This window comes from Parasteatoda tepidariorum, chromosome 5 (genome assembly GCF_982258835.1).
Source record: "Parasteatoda tepidariorum strain Cologne lab strain chromosome 5, Ptep-v5.0, whole genome shotgun sequence".
Taxonomy (NCBI): domain Eukaryota; kingdom Metazoa; phylum Arthropoda; class Arachnida; order Araneae; family Theridiidae; genus Parasteatoda; species Parasteatoda tepidariorum.
In genome coordinates, this window is record NC_141759.1 from 27,814,839 (window position 1) to 27,838,304 (window position 23,466).

At 29.5% G+C, this 23,466-nt stretch overlaps 1 protein-coding gene across 1 annotated transcript; it reads left to right on the top strand.

The window, feature by feature from the left end:
* Positions 1–2,183: 2,183 nt before the first annotated feature.
* Positions 2,184–21,622, top strand: LOC107450529 (uncharacterized). Its single transcript, XM_016066345.4, has 5 exons — positions 2,184–2,464; positions 4,563–4,637; positions 12,941–13,151; positions 14,596–15,554; positions 18,137–21,622. Exons 1-5 carry the CDS (start codon positions 2,348–2,350, stop codon positions 18,995–18,997), a joined length of 2,223 nt encoding a protein of 740 aa, XP_015921831.1. The 5' UTR covers positions 2,184–2,347; the 3' UTR covers positions 18,998–21,622.
* The last annotated feature ends 1,844 nt before the right edge of the window (positions 21,623–23,466 follow it).

Here is a 23,466-nt window from a genome sequence, read left to right on the forward strand (position 1 = left end):
TACATTTACAAAATCTGGGTTCCGTCGAAAGAAGTTGGATCATTTAGGGTTTCATAATCAAAAAAAATTTGGGAATCGCTGTCGTAATACATACTTTTTTACTTGATGGAATGTTTCTATTATAAAAAAAATTTAATTTATTTTGAATTTCATTCACCCTAATTAATGATGGAAGTTACTATTACGAAATAATTTAAGTTATAAAAAATTTAGTTGATAAGGAATATTTTTTCAGTCATGAAAGCATAACTTCAGTATTGCCGTATTGCAATGGTAATAAATTTCCTCTAATCCCATTGAAGGCGGTGTGATATTTCAGATAGCTTCAGTTGAATAGGAAAAGAGAGGTCCTAAAGATGAACTTTGACATTGATGAATTTTTTCCCCCCAGAGCAGGTGTGGGAGGAATGCTTTCTAAGAAAAAGATCACGTAATGCTTTGGCAAGTTTCCCGCCTAACACGCCGAACTAACGTTTTGATTGGTTCGATAGAAAAGCGCGCACCTCTTTTTTCTTTCTTTCAATATGGCTGTGGTAGAAAGTTTCGCAAACTGTTTTTCTTTTTGTAAGAGTTTTTATTTAAATTAATAATTTAGTAAAATTGTCTAATTCACAATAAATCTAATTTCATTTTTTAACTTCAAACTCCTTTTTTTGTTAATTTAAGATTTGCAATTAAAAAATTACTGTTCCCCCCCCCTTCTCTTTCGACTCGATGTTTATTCGTAAATAAAGTAAGTTTCTTTCCCTGCATTTTAAAAATTTTAAAGTGTATAATTTAGATGTAATGCATCTTTATTTTTTACTAATTATTGTTTCTTTAAAAAAGTAAATATAAATTTAAAGTTAGTATGATTTTGCTTAAAATTCATGTTTAAAAAAAAAAACACTATTTACTTTGCTTAATTTGTTTAAATAAGATCAAAATTGATTAGAGTATTATAATGTTTAAATAATGGAAGAAAAAGTATTATGTATTCAGTTTTAATAATTATTTTTTTTTAGAAATCGATAACCATAAATTGAAGTTAAATTAGAAATTTCCGAAGGAAAGTTTAATTCAAGTAATTATTTTTAAAAAAATAGTTTTGTTTTATTAAGAACGTTACCTTAAAAGCATAGTATTTAATAAGCAATAAATATAAAAATTATTACTTTTGCCAAACTTTGTATTTCGAATCAACAGTTAAAACTTAACTATTTTAAAATGGATTAGCCTACTTGAATAGAGTTTCCATAAGTAAGGGAGTGTTTATTTATATTTATCTTTGATTTTCTATTTCGTTAACCTTGTTTCTTAAAAACCATGATTTTTCACTCTTGAACTATGTTTACATTTTGCATGCGATTTTTTTTCAATTTCCTCCTCGTTCCTGATATCACGCCGGTAACACCGTTCTTTTTTGGTTCTCTCCTCTTAGAGAGCGCCTTTTCTCTCCTCGTCATGGTTTCCCTTTTTCCTCCAATCCCTTGGCGACCTATTTAAAAAGGTCGCCAAAAAATTGACCTTTATGATTAGTTATGATAAAAATCCAATATTTCCTCTTTCTATTTTTCACTAATTGCATATTTAAGCATTTAACGGCATTCAACTAAATTTCTATTTGCACTGCATAACTCGGAGGTTGTTATTGTTTATTTACGTCGCACTAGAGCTGCACAATTTGCTATTGGCGACGGTCTGGGAAACATCCCTGAGGATGATCCGAAGACATGCCATCACAATTTTGATCATCTGCAGAGGGGATGGTATCCCCGCTTCGGTAGCCCGACGACCTGCACATGAAGTCGAGCACTTTACGGTAGAACAGTTTAACGAGGACCAGTACCGCACACCCTCGGCCCCTACGCAGGCTGATCCAAGTGATCACCCACCCGCACACTGACAGCAGCCAGTGATGCTTGACTTCGGTGATCTGCTGGGAACCGTGTTTTAACGATCAATCCACTGCAGGAAGCATAACTCGGAGGAAACGTCTAGTTCTGAAAACTATAGACATTCTAAGAACTTGCCAAAAACCTACTAAACTAACTAACTGAGTACTAAAGCTAACTCCTTATTTCATAGAAGAAACTCGAATCATAACATTTTTCCAGAATACTCCTTTGATTTCTTTTCAAATCATGGTTTAAAAACCTGTTGGCGCTTTACATTTACTTGATTATGAGAATTGCATTCAGCTAGAACGGTCCTTAAAACGTCTATGGCAAGTACTTTGATAAACAGAAATAGGCCGCTCAAAATTACAAACATACCCATCGACATGGTTTGAATAGAAACCACGGAAATCACTATTTTTCTTATAAATTTTCGACATTCTTTATTATAATTTTGTATTAAAATTAAAATGGAGCTAACAAATTCATGTTCTATTTGTTATGAATCTTTCGATGGTAAAGAAACAGCTAGACCTGATGTGTGCGATCATGTGTTTTGCTTTGATTGCCTTCAAAAATGGGGGAAAGTAATAGAATTTTAGTGTCATTTTCTTTTTTAAATTACATTTAGCATAACTTATTGATTTTGCTTGATTGTCTTCTTGCAATAATGCATTTAAAGGAACATGTTTTATGCAATAATGCATTCAAAAGAACATGTTGATATGCCCACTCTCAAAACAAGTTCTGAAACTAGTATATATTTCATTAAAAATCGAGTGTAAATTCAAATATTACTAATGTGTCATGTAAAACTCTACCTGTCCATGTGTAATTTAAAACTCGACAAAATTTCTTGAAAAAGCCAACAAAGTTTAATAGTTTTAGGAATATAAATGAGAGTGTAAAAATTAATATCTGTAGTGGTAATATAAAGTGTTAATATTTATAACAAACTTGTATTTTTTATTAAATTTAATTGTTTTAAGGAAATTGTTTTGTTTCCCATGTAAAAACTGTTATATGTTGGCAGAAACTTATGTGAAAACTCTTCTGTATATATATGCTCATTGAGTTGTACCATTATGTGGTTTTGGCAATTTTTCAATTGTACAATTTGTTGTTTATATTGCTATTTTCCTGGGGATATTTTCATATCGTGATCTGTCGCGCCAACTACAATCGCCAAGGTGTCAAATAGATTTTAAACTTGCAATTTAAAAAAAAAACAAACATGTAGATGTTTGCCCTGGGGGTGGGTAGGAATTATACATTTCGAGTTAGTCCCTTTCTGTTTTTTTTTTGTTCAGTTTCTCACAAGCTGCTGCCTGGAAATTGCCAAGACGTGGCGATTATTCTGCCACAGATCACGATACGGAAATCTCCATAGAGCATTAGATACTTACTAAAGCTAACACGGAAGTAAGAAAATATTCCTACTTTATAATGCATAGTGAAGCCTAACCGTTATACCCACTTTATCTGACCTCAAAAAACATTTCATAATAAATAAAAAATTTAAATTTCTATGTAGATTTATATTTTCGATGTCCCTCTATCAGTTAGAACTAAAATTAATAGTTTTAGTCAGTTTTTAATGATATTTGAAGAATTTAATCAGCAGCTTAAACTACAGTAATCCCTTGTTTTTGGCGGTTAATGGGGACCAGAACCTTCCTCGAAAGCTGAAAAACCGCGAAGTAGGATTTACCGCTAGGAATTTTCATGTATGCGGGTACACGAATATTTTAAATATGTAAACAGCAGTGCTCGAAAAAACTCAGAAATTTTACCCATCCCTGAGGACGGCTTGTCCAACAATGTACCCGTCCTCTTTTGAAACTAATTTGTAGCTTCTAAATAAATAAAAATATAATTTTCTCTTATTTATTACAAACATTTATATAAATTGCACAATGAATTAGTAGTTAGTAGGATTACAACTACTAGGATTACATTATACAGTAATAAAAGAAATACTAGGTAGGATTCGAGAAATTCGTTGTACGCTGGGAATTTTTGACAGTCGAAGACGGGTGGTTTTTCGACCCCTGGTAAACAGTATTTATACTTTGCACATTTAAGACTAAAATTACAACAATATACATGTTTACTTAAACGGGACAGTGTTAATTAATGAGGTTAATTACAAAACCTTATACAGTAATAAACATTAATCAACCAATCACGCACCTTTATGCGAGCCTGTGGTATATGTACTCTGTGTAAACTCATCTCTTTGTTTGACATGCAGGGATCCTTCTCTCTTGCGCATCAACATGAAGCAACACTCCTTTCCGCAAGGTTGCTGCCGACATGGTTGTATTTTTTAAATTTTTTGATCAATATTTTGGAAATACCTGCGAAGCACTGAAGCCACAAAACATGAAGCCCAAAGTGGCGAGGAAACACTGTAATATATTATAGAAGTTGATCATAGTTTGCAGATAGTTTGTAAACATTAAACTTTTTATTAGCTCCTAAAACTGATTTAAAAATTATTGTAATTAAATAATAAAGAATATTATATAATATAATAATAATATATCATTATAATAAATATATTATTATATTTAAATTATGATAAAGACGAAGTTAACCCACATTTGATTACTAAGAATTGTATTTTGTTTATAAACGTGTAATAAATTTTTAATTTTAATTAACATGATCTTTTTTTTTCAGCTTGAAAGTTGGTGCCCAATTGATAGAAAAAGATTCAAAAAGATTTTGAACTTGAATACTTCTGCACTAATACCGGTATTGTTTTCAAATCCTTGAGCTATTTCTTATTTTATGCTTTTTTATTAAATTAGTACTTGTGTGTACTCAAAATTTCAAAAACTATTATTCATTGATCGATATAATATATGTATATATATGAAAATTTGAATCCATTATTTTAAATTGAAACACTAGTAATATTTTGTATTTCATGTAATCCCATATTTTTTTTAAACTCTAGTCTTTGCAATACCAAATTTATTATCACAGCACATAGACATTCAAAAATTATGTTGGAGTTCAAGTTTCAAGAAATCATGATAAATTAATCACTCTGGCTAAACTTCATTATCAATCATTTAACTAGTTGATAGGGTAAATGTACATAATTAATTTAATTTAACAAAAAACTTGGTTATTATTAATAATTGCCAAATTTGTTACTTTAACCATATCATATAGGTAAACAAAAGTCCTTTTTCTTTGTGAGAATCAGGAGGAATTTTGAATTATCTGAGTATTAAATTACATTGTTGCTTTTTCTTGTTGCAGGTATTTAATCAGTCTTATATAAAAATTTTATGGTTGAAATATAATTTTTTTCTTATGTGATATTCTTGATCTTGCATATGAATAGATTTAATAATTATGAACATACATATTGATAGCTGGAAAAAGAAGTTGAGAATTAATACTTTAAAATAGCTTAGAGTTGTATTTTATTACGAGTTTCCATCTCACCCTTCCGGTTCTTAAAACTCACGGAATTCCACATATCTCAACAAAAAGAAATTTTTTGAAACCTCTTTTTTCAACCAAAATTCTAATTTCCATGCTATAGCATATTTTTTTTTTTAATCAGATTAGTAAAAGTGCAACTCTAAGAATTTGTTTAACCCTTTCGCGACGCAAAGCGCGAAAGCGCGCTTACCGCTGAGGCCGGCAGTCTCTCTAGCGTGTGTCTCCCCAGGGCCGGAGGGTTTTTTGATGTTAAGCCTAATTCCATGAAATTACCGAAATATCAGCGCGTTGTTTATTGTTCTGTAGAGTATTTAAGTGACATATGCTTTATATATATTTCTATGGATACTTTATTTACTTAAGTTATTTCTTGTTTAAATGTAATATAAATATTAATAAGTTTAAATATTTTGCATAATTTCCTCTATTTCCAGCTCAGTTAAAAATTTTCGACGCTTCGACATTCTAACGGTAAAAAGAAAAAAAATTCAAGCCTACAAGATCTAATTATCCACTAAAAACTTATCCGAAAATCGAAAGTAGCTAGAGATAAAAAAAACTCCCTTACTTACTGTAAATAAATATCACATGCTAATTTAAAGAGCCCTCATAAAACATTCCCCCCCTCTACTCCTTCCCCTAAAAACCACGTGAATGTACTTTCATCTTGAGTAGAAGGTCAAATCTACATGTATCTGAAACCATATGGACATACAATGCCATCTTTTGGAAGAAATTTCATTTTTTAAAACGTTCCGAAACGCTGGCACAAATAAGTGACGGTCGGGGGTGAACGAGAAAACTCTCTGACACGCGGGTGTGTCGGCCGGGAAGTGAGCACGTTTCTTGCTGTCACATATATGTGACAGTCGGCTCGAAAGGGTTAATGTGTAAAATTGATTGTATAGGAAGTAATAATGTTATTTAAATTTTTTAAAACAAGATTTAGTTATAAACATTTTTAGAATCATCTTGAACTTGTTATAAAAAATTAATGACGAATTTAATAAATAAGAATTATAATTTTTAGTATAGGCAAATATTTTGCTGGTTTATTCAATTTTGTTTAACATCATGACAATTTTAAATGTGAAAAAACTTAACAAATTAAAATACTAGAATTAAACAGTTTCAGTTCTGAAACCATTTTCTGCATTCATCATTAATTTTTAATTCATATTATGTGTGTGAATTTAATCATTAAAATTTATAAATCATTAAAATTTGAAAAAATTTAAACTTGACTCTGAAAATCTCAGGGAATTCAATTTTATCTGGGAAGTTGCCTCATGTTAGTATACTTCCTACGAAATTCATTAATTTTTAAACATTGCTGACAAACTATTTTCGTTCTTGTGATTTATATGGCCATCTGCTACAACTTCAGAAAGTTAAGAAAAAAAAAAAGGGTGAAGGGTTTTGTTTACACAAATGTGGGAATAAACAAAGCTAACATGCTGCGCTGTTCAGAAACAAGGTACACACTGAAGAGCTATTTTCTCTTGGGCATTATATGTTTAACTCATTTGTTCATTTCCCATCGAGTTTATAATTATAAACACAGAATTTATTAATTTGGTAGTTCATAAGTTCTAAAGTTCAACTTTATAATAAATATAATTTCGAAAATCCTAACCTTCTTCCTACAAAGAAAAAGTGCTCTTAATTAAATAGGCAATAATATTTTAGGTAATAAGCTAAACGATTTTTTTTTTAAAAAAATCAATCTCTATCCTAAAATATTTTTAACACAATATCATTAGAAAAAATGGCCCTATAAAGGGTTAATTTTATAATATGATGTTTAAACAGTTTTAGTGTTTAATTATTTGAAAGAAATTTTATTATTTAGGGCAAATTTGAAAGAAAAATTTAAGACTAGGTAATAGTTAATTTTACTCAAATATTTCTATTATATTTAACATTTTTAAATATATATTTTATCTTTTTTTCTATGCTGCTACCAGATCGATTCGGATTTCATCATAAATATGAAAACAAAGAAAGTTTTTGATCAGGCATAGATAAAATAACCTTTTCGTCCCTGCCTAATTTTGCCATTTGTTTGAAAATCACTGGTTTATTTAAAAGTGTTAATAAAACTACACTGGTGGACAAAAATAAGAGATGGAAAGCATTTTCGCACATTTCTCTAAAAAATATCGCACAAAACCTGGGCAGTTGATTGCATATATGGTCACTGTAGCGCTATTGGCCCTGAGATAAGTTTACTTATTCTTGTGGGCGTTGCTAAGCCAGCAGGAGGTATAAAAGTCCGCATTAGGACTGGGCTTTATACCGATGTAAGACAATATATCGATTTAACTCCAACATCGTAATACCGATTTATCCATGTCATCTTCAACAAAATTCCGGAGTGAGCATTTCGACTCTACTAAATCGATTTATTCATGACAGCAAACGCTAAATCGATGTTGCTCTCTCCGATGTAGTGAAACACCGGTTTAATCATTGCGAGAATGTACAGAACAGAGTCCGATCTGCCGCAGCGTAAGGGAAAGATTCAAGGTCAACTATCAACTCATTCTCTCGGTAACACGTGCGCTCAACTTCTTTGGCTATTTGCCAAAATCACATCTGGTGCAGGGGTTGGTATAGTTAAATCGGAATGGGCCATTGAATCTCTTCATTCAAAACTAATTCACTAGGTTATATCGATATTTGGCGGTGAAACTCCGATATAGCAGGGATCGGTGCAATTGAATCTCCTCATTCAGATCGATATAGCAGGGATCGGTGCAGTTGAATCTCCTCATTCAGATTTCAAGTTTATATCGATATTTGCGGAGGATTTTTTACCACCAAGTGTATGTGATTGTCTTCTCTTTTAGAATTCCGATTTTAGGATATCTTGCTCGTGCAGGAGGGAAAATTCCCATCTTCAATTTTACATATCCTGATTTCTGAAATAGGTGTTATATTTTTTCTCCTCTTTTGCATTGAGAATTTTGTTTTTAAACTAATCATTTCAAACTATTTAAAGAAATTTCTTACAAATATAGCGTTAAAAAATTAATATTTCTCAAATATTATATATAAAATCCTTATTAAAATATTTATTATCTAATTGAGATAATTATCTTTTATGGCACATGAAATCATTATCTTTTATGGCTCGCACTAATTGAAAACGCAAAATAAAATTGGTGTTTTGATTTACTTAAAATAAATTGTTAAAAAATATTTAGTGACTTGCCCGGAAGGAGTTAACGAGTTTCACCTTTCGAATTAAACTCTTCTTGTGATGTTTTTATTTATTATCATTTTGCAGTGTCTCGCGTGTGTTATACTCGTATAAAATTTAGAGATTTGTCTTTTTTAAGGCACATGCATTGCTGAGTTTCTTTCCGTAATATCTTTAAATATCTTACCGGGTTTTCTTTCAGCGTGTATGTTACATTAATTATTTCCGTACCGTTCGGTTTCTGTTTGCTCGCGCTAACTGAAGTCGCTAAATAAAATTGGTGTTTTGTTTTAATTGGAATAAATTGTAAAAAAATGTTTAGGAAATTTACTAATTTTATCTTTCGTAACTGCCTTTTTTTGTGATCTTTTTATTTATTATTCTTTTTCGTTAATTTCTCGCGTGTTAATTATAAATGTTGGTAGATTTATCTTTTTATGGCGCATTACGGGGCTATTTCCGTATCGTTCGGAAATAGCCCCGTAATGCATGCGCAGTTAAAAGATTACACCTTTCGAATAAGACGTGTATCATGATGTTTTTTTTTTTTAATTTATTATTATTTTTTTTGTAGTTTCTCGCGTGCATAATGTTAAGTTTAGAGATTTATCTTTTTAAGGCATGTGCATTACGGGTCTATTTTCGTATTGTTCGGTACCTGTTTTCTTGCGTCAACTGAAGTTGCAGTTTTGTTTTACTTGGAATCAATTGTAAAAAAATATTGAAAGGGGAAGTTAACGATTTTTAACTTTCAAATTAGCCTTTTTTGTGGTGCTGTTTTTATTTAGTTTCTTGCGTGCTGCTGCCGGAAGTCACCGATGCTTAGCGATTACTTTGGTGCTGATATGGAAAATCTTACCATAAACGTATTTTACAAAAAAATTAAGTCCCGCAGAAGACTGATCGTTAAGACAAGGTTCCTAGCAGATCACCAAAGTCAAGCATCACTGTCTACGGTCAGTGTGCGGGTGGGTGACCACTTGGATCAGTCTGCATAGGGACCGAGGGTGTGCGGTATTGGTCCTCGTTAAACTGTGCTACCTTTAAGTGCTCGACTTAGCGCGCGGGTCGTCGGGCTACCAAAGCAGGGGTGCCATCCCCTCCGCAGAGGGTCAAAATTGTGATGGCATGTCTTCGGATCATCCTCCGTGATGTTTCCCAGACCGTCGCCAATAGCCCATTATGCAGCTCTAGTGCGACGTAAATTAACAGCAACAATAACAACTAAAAAAATTAAATTTGGAATAAAAGGAAATTGCATGTTATTACTGATATACTTCTTTTTTGTCATTGCCGGGAAGGGGGGGGGGGTGAATCTATCACTAAATCTATTCACTTCATTAAATTTTAAATTCTGTGTCCCAAACATATAATTGCTGTTTTGGTAACTAGAGAAAATTGCACCTTCCTTTTTCAGAAAAAATCATTTAGTTGAAACAAACAGATAGCAATGAACATAAGTAAAAAAAAAAAATGTTTATATTTTCGTGAAAATACATGCTATTTCTGTTGAAATTCATCCAAACTTTTTTATCAAAGCTATAACATGTTGTAAAAGTTAAAAACATTTACAGTTTTTGATTATACTGATTGTTCAAAAATATTTTTTTCCTTTTTTTTGTCGTTGGAGTTGCTGAATACTAAATAAAATCTTTATTATTATGACTAAAATTACTTTGGAAATAATAAAAAGTCTGAATTCCATTTAAAGTTCTCCAGCACTATATTCCTGATACTTTTAAAAATTGTCCACTTACTACAAATTATAAATTATAATACACTTTATAAAATCAAGTAAGATAGTTTGATTCATTGCTCAGAAAAAAATATGATATATATATATATATATATATATATATATATATATATATATATATATATATATATATATATATTTTAACAGCAAACTTTCAAAAGTGACTTTTTACGAAGCATATTTTCAATAAAAATATTAATGTATAGTTATTTATATATGTACAGAGAAAGTGAAAGTTTTTAATTTTTTTTACTAATAAAATAAATGCAAAAGAAAAAGGTAAACAATATTCTCCAATACCTTTAGTGAAAAGTTACAGAGTAAAATTAGTAAATTGTAGTATTTAAATAAGCTTTTGAATATCTGCAAAAAATTATTTATAATCAGAGCAACTTTGTCAAAATTTCTGTGGACTAGGAGTTGACTGTAAGTGAGTTAAAAAAAAAACAAAAAAACAATACATTTGAATAGAGGAAGGGGTACTGTGGATTTATTTCTTAGTTTTGTCGTTTAGATGGTTAAATCGATATAACCTAATATCGCGATATAAAAGTGTTGATTATATCGATTTAAGAAATTTCTATATCGTCCAGCCCTAGTCCGCATTGAGCTGTTCATCTCATTCCACTCTTCAACACAGTTGCAGATTTTAGTGTATTTTTTGAATAATCTTGTTGTATCTTGCTGGTTTTTAGGTGAAATGAGTGAACATCATCGTTTAAACGAAGGTATGAGGTGGAAAATTGTGGGTAGTCTTGAGGCAGGCCAGTCCCAAGTTCAGATTGCTAGGGAATTGGATATAACACCAAGCGTCATTTCCAATTTGTGGAGTCAATTTAAAACTAGTGGGACATTATGCAGACGACCAGCTAATGTTCTCTTCACCGATGAGTCCAGATTCAGTCTACAACCTGATTCTTGACGGTTATTGACATGGAGGGAGCCCGATACCATCCCAGCAACATTATCGAAAGGGACCATTATGCTGGTGGAGGACTCGTGGTTTGCACAGGGATCATGCAAGATGCCCGCACACCGCTCCTTCCGTGAATACCCAGAGGTACAGGCAAGAGGTCTTAGAGCCCTATGTGCGTCTTTTCAGGGGTGCTGTTGGCCCTGGGTTCATTTTTATGGACGACAATGTGCGGCCACATGGGGCTCTCATGGTTGATGAGTATCTGGAAAGCGAGGATATTCAACGAATGAATTGGTCAGCCAAATCCCCTGACGTGAATCCTATTGAACATGCTAGGGAGAGCTATTGCGATGCGCCAACCTCCCCCCAGAACCATTCTGGAGTTAAAAATTACTCTGGTGTAAGAATGGGAGGATCTTCCACAAGTCCTCCTTAACTCCCTTATTAACAGCATGCATACTCGTTGTGCATGCTGTCTGTCAGGGGTGACCATACTAGAGGCAACACACAGACAACATTGGATTTATTGGCAATAGGTCTTGCCAGTGAATGGCACTTTCACTTTTTGTTATGCATACTTTATTATCATGGAATAAGCTACATCCATACCGAATTTCATTTATTTATATTCAGTATTTTTTGAGATATTTGGGAAAATGTCTTCCATCTCTTAATTTTGTCCATCAGTGTAATAAGTGTCTATAATTTTTATAAAACTTTATATTGAATACTGTAGATACCAGCATATCTTTCTTTAAATTTAGCAATTTTTTTTGATATAGGATTAAAGGAAATTTGTATACCTGAAATCTAAGTAGCTACTTAGCATTTCATTGCAAACATTTTTCAAAAATTCTCTATTGTCCAGTTGCTTACTTCTGCCGATGTGAGAGGTTTTTTTATTATTTTCTGTACATAGTTTAATACACCCAAAATTAAAATCAGAAGTAAATTTGGAAATAAATAAGCCAGAAAATAATTTTTTTTACATAAAATCCATATCTTGATTATTATTAGAAAATGTTAAATATAGTATTATCTGAAATATTTAATTACTTATGATTAATATAACTAAAACATAAGTAACAACTTTCCTACTGTTCTCAAAAAATATTTTATGTTGTGGAAAGTATCCTTTCTAGTTATTTCATTCTTATTTTCTTACTGAATATGCATGTCTTAAACTTGTGATAAATGTGTATGTATTCTTATAACAATAATTCATTTTTCCATATAATTAATTTTATAATGTGATATTTTAGCAGTTAGAAATTTGATGCGAAAGATGCAAATTTGAAAGAAATATCGTTTAAGACCTTATTTAAAATTTCACCTAAATATTTCAACTGCGTTTAACATTGAACATTACATCTGAATAGTTTTTTTAAAATTTACTCTTTTGTTTTTATTGCTTTACATTTAAATTGTTGAAATTTATGTGTAAAAAATTAAATGTTATTATAAAGCTACTAGTCATCTGATATAAATCTAATTTAAATTTAAAAAAAAATAAAAATCTGAATACAAATAAAAATAATTTATGATTTTTTTTTCAAACCTTGCTATATAATAGAAATAGAGAGGTACAGGAATTCCCTTTGGAAGGCATTACTAGAATTATTCACTGTAATTTAAATTTGTTTCATATACATTTAAATTTACATAATTTGCTGTATCTGTTTGATATACATAATATTTTTAATTTTTTGTTTCCCATATAGATAAAACCGAAAAAGAGAAAAAGGACTCGCGTTTTGTATGATGTTAGTAGCGTTTGTGAACTTTGTAATAAAGTTAAAGAAAATGATACTCTAATACTATGTGATTGCTGCGATCTTGCATATCATTTAGTTTGTTTGACACCACCGCTATCAGAGGTTCCTGAAGGAAATTGGAGTTGTTCAGTTTGTGTAGCAGTTGCAGAAAAATTAAGTAAGTTTCAGATACACCTATTATTTTAATCTAATAAAATGTTTTATATTCCATTCTTTGTTCCATTCAACACATTGCAACAAAAGATACATATTTTTTTTATTTTTTTTTAATGAAGTAAGTTTTAAATACACCTATTATTTTAAGCTAATAAAATATTTTATATTCCATTCTTTGTTCCATTCAACACAATGCAACAAAAGATTCGTTTTTTTTTTTTTTTTTTTTTTTAAATTAAGTTTCAGATACACCTATTATTTTAAGCTAATAAAATATTTTATATTCGGTTCTTTGTTCCATTCAACACATTACAACAAAATAATTGTTTTTTTTTTTTAATTAAGTAAGCTTCAGATACATCTATTATTTTAAGCTTATAAAATATTTTATATTCCGTTCTATGTTCCATTCAACACATTGCAGCAAAAGATTCATATTTTTTTTAAAAAATCTTTTGAAATTATATGCGTGCATATTTAAAGGTCAAAGTGAAAAAGAAGTTTATATCCATGAAAGCGGCTTTTTAAAAAAAATTATTTTGAGGCGGACAGGTACCGCTTTTTCCTTGCATGTATAACTTTTAACTCACTATGTAATAACTTTTGCAGAAAACCTGTTTTTTACTATATTGGTTTGTCAAAGCTTAGTAATCCTCAAAATGCAACACTTAATATTCCTCTAAGTGCAAATGGCAATCCAATTATCTGTTTTGTGAGAAATTGTTGTAAACCATTATTTCCCTTTGATCTTTGTTTATAAGTGAAGATAGACACTTCTAAAATTTATTAATTTTTCTATCTCTTAATAATAAAAGAGTTTCATCTGGAATTATCTAATTGTAAATGCAGTTTCATGATAACTCTTCTAAAATTAAGTGAAATAGTAATGTTTGAATATTTAGCTTTCAAAGCCAGTTTTTAATTATTAAACCTTTCCTATGTCTTAGAAAAAATAATTATTTTTTATGTACTTTTGAATATTGAAATAAAAATTGAAAAATGTTTTTATTTTTAAATTATTTTTATGAGTCTATCTCTTAATAAAAGCACTGAAAAAAAAACTTTTTATGTGCTGCTGCCCCCTTTTTTTTTAATAATGACCTTTCTAGTGTTATAATTTTTGTTGTCTTCCAAACAAAACTATAATTTGAGGCTGTTGTGTTGATTCAGTTTATAATAATAGTGTACTATTTATATTATCTTGAAATATATTTCTTGAAGGCATGTACTGTAAAAACAAAAATTTTAATAATTAAAAAATAAAATACGTTAGCTGAAATATGCAAATTTAAATAGTTTTAACTTTGACAGATAAAAACAAAAGATGTCAAGTACATTTTATTGCAATATTTATCTTTATAGTTATTTTGAAATTCAAAGTTTGGTAGTTATTTTATATTTTATAACTTTACTATTGTTATTTAATTTCTTTTATTTCACCGCAGAATCTAAACAAGGCATCACCAAGAAAGGGAACAAAAGAAATATAGGCTTAATAACATCTTCAGAAAGCTCATCATCAGAAACTGGCCAAACAAATAATCAATCAAATAATAGTAAAATCAATACAAATTGCTCAAAACCAAAAACACAGACTGGGGGGAAAGAGATATCATCAAGTGATGAGCCGCCTTCTATTAAAAGAAGGTATGTTCGCAGAACAAAATCTTCTCCAAGGAAAAAAACTAAAAGAACAGTTTTGAATCAGAATATGACCAAATTACGCAGTTTAAGACCTCGACACCATGTAAAAACCAAAGATATGTTAGAATGGTCTGAGTCTTCTGATGATTCACAATCCATGACTAGTACCAATGCAAGTACTTATACAATTAAAGGGCAAAATCATTCGAAAAATTCCACCAGAATTAAAACTTTAAGACCAAGAGATTATGGAAGAATTTTTTACGATGATTTTGGTGATTCAACTGACACTTCTCAAGGATGTTCCAGATATGATAGACAAGAAAAATCTCCTGTAGAATATTCTCCCAATTATAAAGAGTCAAATAATCTTATTGCTGCTTCTCCTAAATCTAATGCTACTTCAACTTCAGACGAAAATAGTAATATTGGTTTGGAGAAGTCATTTTCTGGAAATTGCACAGTAGTTACGACTGTACCAGAAGCAATTTCAATTCCTTCTGAATCTCAAAATTATGAAGTCAATGACGTAATGAATCCTAATGTTTGTATCATCGCTGCTTCATGTAGCTTGAAAGATGATGATAGTGAAACAATCGGTACAGTTGAAAATGCGGATGTTGCCACAAATCATACAGTTCCTTTTAGTTTGAATGAAAAACATACTATCTCAAGTTCTTATGTTTCAAAAACTCAGGCTGTTGATGAAGATGAAATTTCTGTTATTGCTACAGTAGTAAAAGCTCCCAGTATACCTATGGTAACATTTCATTTTATTTTATTACAATCATAATTATTCTAATTAAATGCATTGTTTAACTTAGTATTTTGAAGCCTTATCTATTGATAACTATAGGGTGAAATTAGGAAATTTCGCTTCTGGCCAGTTGTTGCATTTTTACCAGTGGCTACAATGTAATACATGAAGCCACCTTTTCAAAAAACTATTAATATTAATAATGTTAGACATTTCTCATAATATGGTAAACATTAAATGTTTCATTTTTAAATAGAGAGAACAATTTTTACAAAACAAGAGTGAAATAAATCAACTTTCAGAATATTACTAAATATTCATAATAATTTATATTTAAAAATAATAATAAAATGTGCATGTGGTATATTTTTGCTGGAAAAAAGTTTTCATTGGCCATTAGTTTTTAATTACAATTAGTTATATTTAGGAATATAATGAATAGAGATTTGGTCAATTACCGATTATTCAGTAAAAATCGGCTGAATATCGAATGTTTAACAGCCGAATAGCAACTTTTTTTTTTAATTATTGAAAAACATTTTTCATTATACATAAATAAGTTTAGTCATTAATCAAAATTGGTATGGGTCAAAGGTCTATTAGAAACTATCTTAATTGCTGTGTTATTTTTAAAATTTCCATAATAACAACAAAAAATTTTGAAAAATATGAAGCTAGATTGAAGTCAAAACAGTTCTTAGTTTTTAAACAAAAAAGTTTAACATACTTCAGTTTGTGTGTGTGTTTTTTTTTAAAAGTGACTATAAGAAAATAATGCACATTAGAAATAATCTTAAAAAGATGCTGCATTATAATAAAAGCACTGATAAAAAGAAAAGTTAATAAATAGCAAAAAAACAGTAAAAAAAATTTTCTTAAAATATTACTCTAACGTTAAAAATCACAGTTTTTTATGTTTCCGGTTCTTACCGTACAGGAAAAAGTGACAATAAAAGAATAAAGTCTAGTGGAAAAGCTTCTATAAAATGCTGTAATAAAAACGAAACAATGGAGAGAAGAAAAAAACTTTCTAAATCTTCAATTACTCTAGTAAATCTATTCAAATTGCAAAAAAAAAAAAAGATGTAAACTTTGTTGAAAAATATTTTGCAGAATATTGGGCCAAACATTCAGCCAATTTAGGCGGTACCGAGCTTGCAGCTTACCCTAGTGTAGAAAACACCATCCATAGTTTCTTTGGTACTAAATTGATTTTTTTAAGAGTGGATCAAAGATTAACCAATTTTTTTTTCTGAAACTTTATCTAGAATAAACTTTTTGTGTGAGAAATTGATATCTAGAGTTTACTTGACCGCCATTTTGTTAATATTTTTTAAATGAATAAATAAAAACTAGTTTAATTTCTCAGTGCAAAAAAGTTGTAGTCTTTTTTTTCTGGAGGCAATAGTCTTGAATATATTATAAGTTCCATGATTTTTCCATGGAAAGAAATAAGTCATTAGGATATAAGACGGGCGCAAACTTTTTTCAATCTAAAGCGACTTTTTTCCTCAAATGTGATGTTTTTTTTTATTAGCAAAGATATTGAATATCTGAAAGACATTTCTGAAGAAAATATTTTCATTTTTGTCGCATTAACCTCTCTCTTGTACTAATTTCACAGAGGATGCATCAAATTGTTCTATGAGTGTTCCATCATGCAAGTAGACTTGAGTTCAGTCATGATTCTTTTTCTGCTTTTTTAATTTCTTTAGCTAAGGAAACATTTCATATCTTCATGGAAAGCTCTGCTTAAAAAAATCCCCCTTACTAAGAAAAGCCTCAGTATTTTTTAATTATTTCATTTATATATCTATTTTATTTTCAGTTTTCATTCATAAAAAAAAAAAAAACCTCTTTTCGATACCAGAAATTTGGCAAGTCCTGATAGATATTATTTTTAATGTTATCAAATATGGATTGTAAATAAATCTAAATCTGCAGTGAAACATAATTCTCATAAATTAAAATGTTTTCAATATTTATAAAAATATAAAATAAGTAAGACATAAACTATATAATCAATTTTTACAATCATATTGATTTGTTACTGCTCACATGAATTCTTGATTTCACTTTTTTTTTTTAAAGTTTCTATAAGCATAATAAATTTATGTATCCTTTTTATTTTAAAATATTAATAACCATATTTAAATTTTAATAATTAAGAAACATAATAACAAGATAAATGAAAAGTTCCGCAGTGGACTGATCGTTAAGACTCCGGTCCCAGCAGATCACCGAAGTCAAGCATCACTGGCTACATTCAGTGTGCGGGTGGGTGACCACTTGGATTAGTCTGCGTAGGGACCGAGGGTGTGCGGTATTGGTCCTCGTTAAACTGTGCAACCGTAAAGTGCTCAACTTCGTGCGCAGGTCGTCGGGCTACCGAAGCAGGGGTGCCACCCCCTCCGCAGAGGATCAAAATTGTGATGGTATGTCTTCGGATCATCCTCCGGGATGTTTCCCAGACCATCGCCAATAGCCCATTGTGCAGCTCTAGTGCGACGTAAATTAACAACAACTAATTTTAAAATATATGTTTTTCTTTCCTGTATTGTTTTCTAATATTCTTATTGTTTTAGGCCATAGAAAAATCTGAAGATCAGTCTCAGTTACAAACTAAATCTTTAAATGAACAAAGCAGTGAGGATGAGCTTCCAGCCATACCTCTTATTCCCATCAATGCAAACGATAAGCTCACTGCGCAAAAAGCTTCAAGCTCTAAAATATTTTCTTGTGTTAAAGAGAAACCATTGTTTAGTGTGTTTAAAAAGCTGGAGAATGAAGACTTAGCAGAAAAGAAATATTCTGAGCTAAATGAAGTAATAAAAATAAACCATCCAACTAACAAAGATGCTAATTGTGTTCTGAAAAAAAATTGGCCAGACTCTTTAAAACTTTGCTCTCAAAATAACACCGAAGGAAATAGGATAACAAATGCACTTTCAAAAGAACTAAGAGCAATAGAAAAAGAAAAATGGAAAACTCACCGAATGAGATCAGAAAACAATCTTAGACATCGGTGTTGCAAAAGTTATGGTAGAAATCGTTATAAACCTAGTGATGTGGTGCATATTGGAAAGCATTTTTGTCAGAGAAAATACTCAGATAATTACAAGGAACTGCTATCCATTTCAAAGTCGTTGAAGCAGAAGCCCAAGTTTGGAGAAAAAGACATTGTTATTCTTAACAATTTGAGAAGAAATGATAAAAGATGCAGTTCAGCAATTCACTCTAATCAGTCCTCTGGCGTTCCTACTTCGATCTCAATGGATAGTAAAGTAACATATCCTCATCATGAAATTATTTCTTTTGACAAAGACGGTTTACAGGGTTTAATAAAGAGTCAACGTAAACTTATCAGTGCTACCCTTTGCTTATCGAAACTCAAACATTTGGATGTTCAAAAAGATGGTTTATTATGTTACAATTGGCAAAAGTAGAAATGTAATGTTTTTCTCCCCATCATTTTTCATAATTCATAATACTTTAAAAAATGTATCATAAGTGCCTTCACTTGCTGTTTATCAAGAAAACTTCCTAAACTTCTGAAACTGTATATATATTGCCAAAAATATCACAAAAAAAGCTTTTTTTTTTTTTTTGAAGAGGGATAAAAACATTTCCTGAACATATTACGAAATAATTTTATTTGTATACCCTATATCCAAGCAGATAAGTCAGCTCCCCCTATTTTTAATTATGAGATAGCAGATTTCGGCTTGTTGCCTGTATGAGTTGACTGCTGAAAAAAATCAAATATAAAAACTTCTAAAATTAAAATATGAAGTCTTCAAAAAATTTTAAATGTAAAAATATATCAGATTGTTCTCTTTAAATATGATACATTTGCTCTCAAATTAAGATGCTTCAAGCCACTCCCACAAATAATTTTTCATGAGCGTAATTTAAAGCATTGCTTTAAAAATAAAAAAAAATTTACATGTAAAAAAATATATGAGAAAATGCAAAATTAATTGTATGTAATATATTAAAAATAGTTTTTGCAAGGACTAAAATGAAAGAGTTATTCATATGTATCTCATTGCTTGTAATGCATTGATATTTTACAATAAACCAACTTATGTTACCGGTCTGTAAATTAATTCCCTGATTTTTGTAAAAAAAGTTCCCTAAATGAGACTAGTCTCTAAACAAAAATTGATTACTTGTGAAATAAAATATTCATGTATCAATTTATAAAGAGGTCAAACGTACGAAATTTTTTTTTAATAATTTGAAGTACAAAAAGTGTTGTTTAATCCTTGTTTTCGTTAAAAAGTGTATTCTAATATGTTTTTAGTTGTGTATTTCATTTGCATGAGTAGTACCTTAGGTTTTATTTAGAAATTAAGGCCAGTTTTGGTTACTTTATATAGATTTTTATTTTGTGGTTGGCTATGATAAATCTAGAATTTAGCTAGCCTCAGCATTGCACTGCAAGTAGTTTATAGTGTATATATATAAATGTTTCTTTGATATACTTGTATATGATACCAGATAGTGTGTTAATAAACAATCAAGCAGTTATTTAAAGCAAATGAATAAAGAGACTTTTCATATTTTTGATCTATGGAAAATATGTGTATTTTTATTATAAAAAAAATATCCTTCTATAATGTATCTTTTACGTCTTAAGTAAATAATTTCATTCAAAAATTGAGGAGTTTAACTTCTTATTGGGGGGTGTCACTCTCCTTATTGCTTTTTTTTTTTATGATTAAAGAAGTACTATTGCTAATTGGAATGCATGCTGAATTGTATTTACTGTTTGATTGTTATTGTCATTCTAAATCTGTGTTCAAAATGGGATTACAAAATATTTTCAATTGATTTGAAAACTATTGAACGAACCAATGTGTTATTGGTGATTCTTATGTCATTACTCAATGTCTAGAGCATTACAAACAAAAGAAGAAAACTGTGATAATAAAATACTGCCTTCTCTTTTTAGTTTTAAGCTCTTACTTCCCTCTCAAAATTGAATAAACCAATCAATTATTGGCAATTGCTATCCTATTCCTCATTAACAAGATGAGGGATATCAAAATAATTGTCATCAAATTTTAAGTAATAGTTTATAATCAATTTTTTAGACAGGAAAAATAGAATAATTAAAAATTACTCATCTTTAAGCTTTGATTTACCTGAGTGAATGTAATACAATTTTGCTGTTTAATTTAAAACTCTTTTGAATTTATCCTGAAAATTGAAGTTTTAGCTTCTTTGATCAGTTTTGCTATCTAGATCATTCATATTTGTGTTATTTATTTTTATGACGACATATCTTATTGACATTATTATGAAGACATATCTTACTGAAGACATATCTTTCTCATTGTTTTAAACTGTCTGATTTAATATTCCAAGATAATTATAACTTTTTTTCAAATTTCATGTTTTCTGACCTATATATTGAGAATTTTTATGCTTGTCAATCTGAGATTAAGATTTTAAAAATATTTTTTTGACAATTCTACATTAATTACACAGGTAATAAAATTTTAAATTTAATCTTTAACTAAATTAACATTTAAGGAAAAAAGGAATAAACCAGATTTTCTAACTACAAAAATTGTGAATTTTAAATCTATGCTTCCTTCAATAATGATCCACTTGTTTTTATACTTAAATATGAAGCTTATTATGTGTCAACATTTTAAATAATTGTTATTTGTTTCCTTGCACATTTTTAAGTAGACAAATGCTTTAACATTCTTGACTATAAGTCTAATAATCTTCTTATTGAACAATCAAGAAAGATAGGCTAAAATTTTATTAAACAATGACAAATATTTGTTCCCTTTATTTGAAAAAAATTCATTATTCTCAATTCATAAACTTTTTTCAATTTATATTTTTTCAAGTTTCATTTTTATGTTCAATATTAGTTATATAATTAGATAAGTTATTTTTTATTTAAGATTAAAATGGAAGTTGCTACTTATCTCTGATTTATTGTTTGTTCATAAGTGTAATGAATATTTAGACAATAAGTATTTTTGTGATTATATTTTTATATTTCTGTGTAAGTTACAATTTATAATTAAAGATAATGTCACTGAAAAGTCCTGACTTTATTTATTGTCTTTATCGTTATTATTTAGAACACATATAAATACTTTTATTACTTTTCTTCTACTCGAATTTTGATGAGCGAAAGATAGTGGCATGATTTTTATATAGTTATTGAATTTAAAATTATGTATTTTGTACTTTGATCAATTATAATAAGCATTTTTGAATTTAAATATGAATATTTAAAAAAAATTCTACTTATTAAATTACTCCTTTTTGCTAATTTAAATACAACTACGTGACCAGAAGTTTTTTTTTTTTTTTTTTTTTTTTTTTTTTTTTTTGATAATTGAATGCAATTTAAAACTAGCAATAATGTTTTCTCTATTTAATTAATTTAACTATGTTTCTATGTTTAACTATGTTTCTAAGATAAACGTGTTTCGTTTTAAAGAACCGTAAGTAAAAAAATGAAAAATTACAAGTAAACATTCAGAGGATTTAAATTTTATTGTTATATCCCTGGTCACTATACTTCTATGTATTACAAGTATGTACTTATTTAAAGCAAACTATGTATTTTTTTTTTTTAAATCAAATAATTTTAGCAAAAATTGCAGGTTATTAAACTGGGTATGACAAATAGTTTTCTTACATTCAACAGTAAACCAAAAATTTAGTGAATTATCATCTACTAATAATAAAACTAAAAATTTGTGACGATGTTTTAGCAAACAACATTCACAGATATGACATTTAACATGAAAGTAGATCTATGTTATAAAAATATTGCTGTTTCTCTCTAGCCATGGTGCTTCTCAATACTCTATTTTTAATTTTTTTTTTTCATAGCTGTTTTGCAATTTTTAGATAATTACCGCTTCTGAAGATGAAACAACCTGGGAGAAAAAGGTAGAGAATTTATTAGATTATTTTATTCAATGTAGCAGGGTGCGTAGCGTTTTAGAAAAGTGCTTAAAGGTACTTATTTTCGTTTTTTAAAAGCCCTTGAAAGTGCTTTTTTCATTGGTGCTTTTAAAAAGTGCTTAATTTACCCTTTTTCAAAATAAAATTTTTCCTTTACTATGTTGATTTTCCCTTCGAATTAGACGTAGTTCACATTGTTCTATTCAACGTTTTCACAATTAATTCAACCCCAATCTATTTCGGCGTATTGTCAGTCCGAGGCGCATGAAATCGCCATTCGTTTTACATGTTTCAAAACGTCATGATTTTTGACAATTGTCAAAAACAATGCCAGATTTTTTTTCTCTCATGACGGTTAAAACAAAATAAAACCGTCAATTGTCAAAAACTTCCCAACCCTGCCTAGTTATGATATTTTTTTAAAGTGATTAAAAATATTTTTGGAGTACTTAAAAGGTGCTTATTTTTCGTTAAATAATTTGGCTACGCACCTTGATGTAGATATTTATTTTCGTAATAAAGAGTTAAATTACTGCGATTATTTAAAAGCCACTTAATATGAAAAAGAAACAGTCTTAGTTGTTTTTTAATACGATGTTTTGCTTCATTATGAAACTGGGAAGCTGCGAGTTTTGTGAAGGTAGGCTATATGGCTGCTAAAGCTGCCAGTATGGCAGCTTGTAACCCCCTTGTGCATATGAACCTCATATTAGGACATGTATGTATATTTTTTGCTTCGTGGTGTTATTTAGAAGATTTGCATTTGTGTTGTAATTTGCATGTAGTCTCTATTTGGAAACACTAATCAACTCTTGGAAACCACACCAAGTGGCAGGCCATTGAAGATAGTTAAAAGAGTACTACTCTCTTAGAGAGACTCTTCGGAAGTCTTGAGAATTCAAGAAGAAAATGAAAATCTAATATTTCGTTTAAACGAAATTTATCTTGGAGAGTATATAACATTGGA

Bases quoted from the DNA above. Each gene is read 5' to 3' on its own strand.
- LOC107450529 (XM_016066345.4), top strand. From the start codon at position 2,348: ATGGAGCTAACAAATTCATGTTCTATTTGTTATGAATCTTTCGATGGT. The intron at 4,638-12,940 runs GTATTGTTTTCA...TTTCCCATATAG, and splicing joins ATACTTCTGCACTAATACCG to ATAAAACCGAAAAAGAGAAA. The intron at 15,555-18,136 runs GTAACATTTCAT...TTATTGTTTTAG, and splicing joins AAGCTCCCAGTATACCTATG to GCCATAGAAAAATCTGAAGA.